Below are 6,000 nucleotides of genomic sequence, written 5' to 3'. Positions count from 1 at the left end.
CAACCCCCCCCCCCCCCCCCCGCCCCCCCCCCCCCCCCCCCCCCCCCAGCATAGTGGCTAGGGAGGCATGCAGAATACTTCCTCCTTTTCTGCAGACAGGCCCCAAATGTGACAGGGCTTGGTCTTTTTACAAAAAAAGATGATGTATCCTACTGCCTTTTCTCTTGCTAGCTCCCTGATTCTGGGGAGCTGATTGCTGCTGCATCCAGCCTAGTTCAACAGGACTGGATGCTGCTCCCCCTCAGAATATTCCAACAGCCTGGCCACCCTGTGGCAAAGCAGCTGTGGATTATAAATCCCAGATTATCCATTTCTTAGAGTACTTCAACAAGAACTTTTTAAAAATATGGGTGCCATCATGACAAGCTTTTAACTAGCACAAAGCAGCCTTTTAGACTAACTGTGGGTCAGCTGTGAAGTAACAAGCCTTCCAGCTTTTCTGGGAAACTCAAGCAGCTCATGACCTAAATTTGCACCACAGTGAAAGACAGGTAGGAGGCAAACACTTATCCTCCTCAGAACAGTGTGCTTCTGGATACCTCCAGAAATCAAGCTCTCCAGCAAGAGCAGAAGTGTCTAGGGAGTCAAGGTCACTAGGAAGCTGGACGATGCTCTAAAGCAGGCAGTGTCTAGGACTGAAACACAATCTGGAAACATGACCTAAGGGAAGCAGCTAAGGTGTGCCTTTTTAAAAAGCCTTAAATGAAATTTCAGTGAATTAGTGACAAATATGAGGTAGGTGTCTTTTGGGCTTTGACCTAAATTTCAACCAAGTATTCCTTTTGAGAGAGCAAAACCCAAAGCCCTAATGCAAGTGATGTCTCAGTGCTAGGAGTCTTTCTGGCAGGATATTGTTTCGGGACTGTAGTGAGCATTCTGCTGCCATGGCAACAAGCATAATAACAAAAAAAAAAGCTTACCTGGATTAATATTTTGAGACAACTGTTGTGCTGCAGCAAACATATTTGCTGATGATTCTAGAAACTGTAGAGGAAACAAATAAGGAGATTAAGTTTTCATAAAATAATAAACTTAATAATGGTAGCATTTTTAAAGAACACATTTCTGTATTTTAAATGCCAAGATGGTTTAGTCTGACCACCTACACAGACACAGTCCTTAGCATTTTCCTATGTTAACTCCTGCTTCAAATTTAGGAAGTGTTTTTGAACTAAAGAATGTTTAGAAAAGCCTTCAATCTGGATTTAAAATTTGTCCAATGCTAACAAAGCCATCAAAAATTGTTCAAGTGATTAATGACATAATAAAAAATATACATCCTATTTCTAGGTTGAACTTCTTTGGCTTCAACTTGCAACAGAAGTATCTAGTAACATATTCCCCATTAAAATTAAGGACATCAACTGTCAAGTCCTCCCAATTTTGGCATTTACAAGGTTACCATCAAGCTATTTGGGTCTCCCTTTTTGCATTTACTATTAATGGAAAATCTTATCCAAGTCTGGAAAGGTAAGAGTGCAAAAATCTTCCTAAAAGAAGAAAACTTTGCAGCCATACAGGAAGTATTACTACAGAAAGTTATTTTCTTCAGGAATCAGTCAAGTCTGACAAACTTACAGCCTGACAAACATACAAAGCTCTTCCTACTGCTACTACAGTGGAATCCATGGCATGAAAACCCCCTGAATTCCCACAAACTTTGATGGGATATAGCAATAGGGTACAGACAAGAGTAGGATTGATAGCTTGTAGCCAAAATACTGTTTAAGACCCAATACAAACAGAGAAAGATGAATGCTTAAAAGTGGCGTACATCAGAAGTACAAGTGAGAAAACACTCTTACTATTACAAAATTGTGACCATTCTCTCTCTTTGTTATCTAACCACCTATCAGACTTTCAAATATAAACAACCAGTAAACATTACAAAGTGATCATGAAACCACGAAGCTGCTGATGTCTTGTCTGGAAAAGATTTGCAGACTTGTTGCCCTAGAGGCATTCTTGTGTACCTGGGCTATTTTTGTTTTCTTCTGCTGAAATTTGCAAAGACGCAATATCCGTGTTCCTGACTGGTCACTGAACTGTTCGTGGAATGGGTGCAGCAGCTGAACAGTCTCTCCAAAGCTTTAGAAAAAAAGAAAAAATTACAACAGTGTGAACCTGGTACTTACATTCTGCTCTGAAGTCTTGAAGAGAAGATTTCAAATAAACTCACCTACACACAGCAATTTGTCCCACTTCTAGAAGAGTCAGTGCATTTCCAATAACTGCCAGGGATTCATATGCAAGCTATTAAAGAAAAAAGTTACATAAAAAAATAGGATATTCCAAGTTTTACTCACAGCTCGGTATTAAATATGAAGAATGTTACTGAAATTATTTTTTATCCTCTAGTAAAATAAACGAAGAGACTTCCTATCTTTTTTTCCTGTTATTGTTATGCAAGATAGTCATTGCAATAAAGATAGTTCTACTTGAGGGCTTCAGCTGATTGATTTAGAGATACCACTTTAGGCAGGCTAATGAAATAAACACCAAAATAACTACTTAGAAGGAAACACTCATTTTTAATAAATAAAAACCCTACAAGTGAGCTATGATGAACTAATATTTAATCCTCCAGTGAACTGCATAGCTAAGCAAGTTTTGGCCTTTTGTAGGCTACAAAAAATAATTTTCCAATGGATATGTACACCTCTAACAAGTTTAACATCTTCTCTTTTCAGCTAACTTTCACTGATCTTTTAGTAACAAATCTCTTAAGCATGACATGACAAAGAGTTCAAGCACATGGACCAGAAAAATAGCTGCTCTAGAATCACCAGAGTCAGGCTTTCCAACAGCCACCACCTCTGTATGAAACAAGTCAGCAGCTGACATACTCATCAACAATGGGTAGTTTCTTCCTACCTCTTCCAAGGTTTTATGTTACCTGTTTAGAGTGATTGTCTATCATACTAGAGGAATCATCAATAGCCAAGCAAATCTGGTACTGTCGTTTACTGGGCTTGGTCCTTCGCAACCAGATCTTATCTTTTCGGAACTGACTGGCAATATATGGAATCACTTTGCGCATGTTCAGTCTCTTCCCTGTTCTGTAATCTCCTCTGAAAGTTAAGAAAAAAGACACAGTGACAGGGATTATCAGCAAATATCTCATTCTGGAAATTCTGGCCTATGCATCATATGCACCAAAATAACAAAATTTTGTTAAATACAATAAAAACAAAATTAGTAGTTCTAATATTCATATTTAGGTATAGATAAAAAAACCTCACATTTTTAATGCAAGATGGATATTCAGTGTTTTTAAAAGAAGTTCTTAAATCTAGGTGCCTAAAATGGAAGGCAGACCTTGAATTTAGACTCCTACAGTATGAAACAAGTCTAGATCTCTTAAAAAAAAAGTCAATGTTAAAAACAACATAAAACATTTTGACATTTAACATAATCTTTGACTCAACTGCACTTCATGTGTTTAAGTTGGTTTGATCATCTGTTGCACAGAAGAAAAAAATAGGAGGCAATATCCTCAGGATGGGTACCTACTACCATATCACATTTACATTTCATAAAATAACCTAGTGTTCCCATACAAAAGTAAAATGAATGCATTTGCAAACAAGAATAATTGCTGTAAAGTAAGAACAGTGTAGAGCTGCAGTTGTACAGAGGTTAAAGCCCCCTAAGACCAGGAGTTTAAAGAAACTAGAAGCCTCAGAAAGACCCAACTTACTTCAATTTGGCTGCCTGAGTGGGTTCCAGTATGAGTCGTAGCTGTTCACAAAGCTGCTGTGACAGAGGAGCTGTCAGTACTAAATACCTCTGCCACAACTGTGCTGCTTCCTTCTCCTAAAACATCATACATCACAGAAAGAAATAGAAGTGAATTATGAAAAAACCAAAAAGTTGGGAAGCACTGCCTGAAAAAAGAAAACAAACCTCAGCGTACTAAGGGCCAAGGAGTAGGTAACTATTAGCTGAAACTGTGAGGGTGTCTTGTAAGCACTCTAAAAAGCTGAAAATTTTCATTCAACTTAGGATGCTCCTTGCTGCTATGAAGCTGCAATGTGCAATGATAATTCCTTTAGAAGTACACAAAGCTACTTTGGCATTGCTGTTGATACAGGAAAATCTTGTAATGGCCACCATCTGATAGTTGGTATTACAGCAAGGCAAAGTGTAAAGTCTGCTAGGTTCTCTATTGGCCATCAAAAATTAAAATTAATTAAAATTCAGCAAAATTGTTAAGCCTCTACACCAGCATTTTCATCCAGGAATTACTTCCAAATATAGTTTACAATTCATGACTAGGACAGTCAGAGCAAGTATCATAGTCTGATTCTGCTGTTGGTTATCTCAAACTCCACCACTGCAACTGAAGGAGACAGTTTCTGTTGATCATAATTTTGTGAAAGTGGTGTCCAGCACTTAACTGCAGGTGACAAATCAAAATAGAAGGAGCTTGGCGGGACTGAGAAAAGTGTTTCTAACTATGCAAGTTTTAGAAGTCATTATTGACAGAGTAACTTTCTGCAAATAGCACACAGCATGTTCAAAACAAGATCTGAAACATCATCCAGCTTTAAGAATAATATAAATTTTTTCAGAACAAGTTGAACATAACAACAAGAATAGCACCTAAATCATGCAATTTTGAATATTTAGATTCCAGCCTGCTTGGCTTCCTCAATGCTTCAGCAGTAAACCAAGATGAAATAATGCAATAAAAGATTCTTATGACAGTTTTATACTAAAACAACATCACAAACCTCATCTGGAGTTCCAGACTGCTGCGTCTGCCAAACTTCCAAATGCCTTTCAAGTTCCCTTCTTAGCTCTTCAGGATCTCTAACGATGTGCTAGAAGTGTAGTTATGAGATTTATGAGACAGAAAAATAAGTTCACCCATCTGGTGATTCCCAAACTATAGCAAACTATAAAAAAAAGTAAAAATACATTGTTCTTAATCTTTTAGACACAAAAAATCCCTGAAAAAAATTATATTAAGATTCTAAATCTCCATTTTTTTAATAGCTTCCACGTACAGGAAGGATAAATACCTCCCCACAAATACCTGCATCTATGACACAATCAACACAAAGAAACAAAACTAGGAACATCTATGATAGACACAGAAAATAATCATATACAGAACTTCAAGATAATTCAATGAAATTATCTTGATAAACACTAGATTTAATAACAGTATAACAGAGATCAAACTATTGAATACTACCTCTCTAGTATCTTCCAAAATATAATATGCTTCCCTTAACTATATATTTTTTAAAAGCTTCATTCAAACCACTAAAAGAATTGAATGACATCTTCCTCTTTACCTGCCAGCAAATACTATTTGATAAGCCATTCTGTTAAAGGACACCTAAGCTTTATTACACTTCTTCAACTTTTGTTGTGCTTTCAGTGACAACTTCTGCCCCTGACTTGTAAAACTATAGTTTAGCCAAACAGTAGTATATGGTCTCCATAACCTGCAGGTTTACTGGATTAAGAAAAATAAGTCTTTGAATACAAAATCAGCAGTACCAATACTTCTCATGGCTCAAGAAGCAGCAGCAGTCCCTCTGGCCACGTACTGCAGGTTTAAGGAAGGGAGGAAGAATGTGCATGGAGGGGGCTGCTTCTCTCTTTGTTTTGCTGAAAGGTGAGAACTTGCACTTTTCCCCCTGCAACGTTTCTCCCTTTCTAACTGGTGCTGCAAGAGCTCCCCCTCCTGTTTCAGGTTTTGCATGTCAATTGAGAAAAAAACCCAACCCGTAACAAAATCCAACCACAAAAAAAAAAGGCACCTAACTATTATTCTACAACAGGAGAACACTCTTGCATTCAGCAGCCTCTTTCCAAAGAGCTGCCACATTTGGCATTAAGATGGAAATATCAGGTATAGCTGGCACACAATCCTTTCTGTGTTGTTCACAGAAACAGTAAAATATCACTCTCCAAGTATATACTCGGGACACAGCATTATAAGCATGAAAGGTCAATACTTCTGAAAAAACAGACACTGAAAAT

At 37.6% G+C, this 6,000-nt stretch overlaps 1 protein-coding gene across 6 annotated transcripts in view; it reads right to left on the bottom strand.

Annotated features, from left to right (window-relative positions):
- Positions 1–6,000, bottom strand: part of MDN1 (MDN1, midasin homolog (yeast)) — a 104,279-nt gene that overhangs the window by 4,743 nt on the left and 93,536 nt on the right. For 5 of the 6 annotated variants that reach the window (XR_774228.1, XR_774229.1, XM_010565680.1 and 2 more), the window contains 6 exons: positions 4,737–4,826; positions 3,701–3,816; positions 2,897–3,071; positions 2,180–2,253; positions 1,974–2,088; positions 921–984 (listed from right to left, as the gene is read on the bottom strand). Coding sequence is in view for 3 of the 6 variants with exons in the window: in XM_010565680.1 (XP_010563982.1) it covers positions 921–984; positions 1,974–2,088; positions 2,180–2,253; positions 2,897–3,071; positions 3,701–3,816; positions 4,737–4,826 (634 nt within the window). In the remaining 3 variants the exon portion in view is untranslated. Of the gene's footprint in view, positions 1–920; positions 985–1,973; positions 2,089–2,179; positions 2,254–2,896; positions 3,072–3,700; positions 3,817–4,736; positions 4,827–6,000 lie in introns of those variants that run through there. The other variant, XR_774230.1, reaches the window with a different exon arrangement.

The sequence above is a fragment of the Haliaeetus leucocephalus genome, unplaced genomic scaffold (genome assembly GCF_000737465.1).
Source record: "Haliaeetus leucocephalus isolate CR32 unplaced genomic scaffold, Haliaeetus_leucocephalus-4.0 Scaffold195, whole genome shotgun sequence".
NCBI classification, from domain to species: Eukaryota; Metazoa; Chordata; class Aves; order Accipitriformes; family Accipitridae; genus Haliaeetus; species Haliaeetus leucocephalus.
This window is presented reverse-complemented; position numbering and strand designations above follow the sequence as displayed.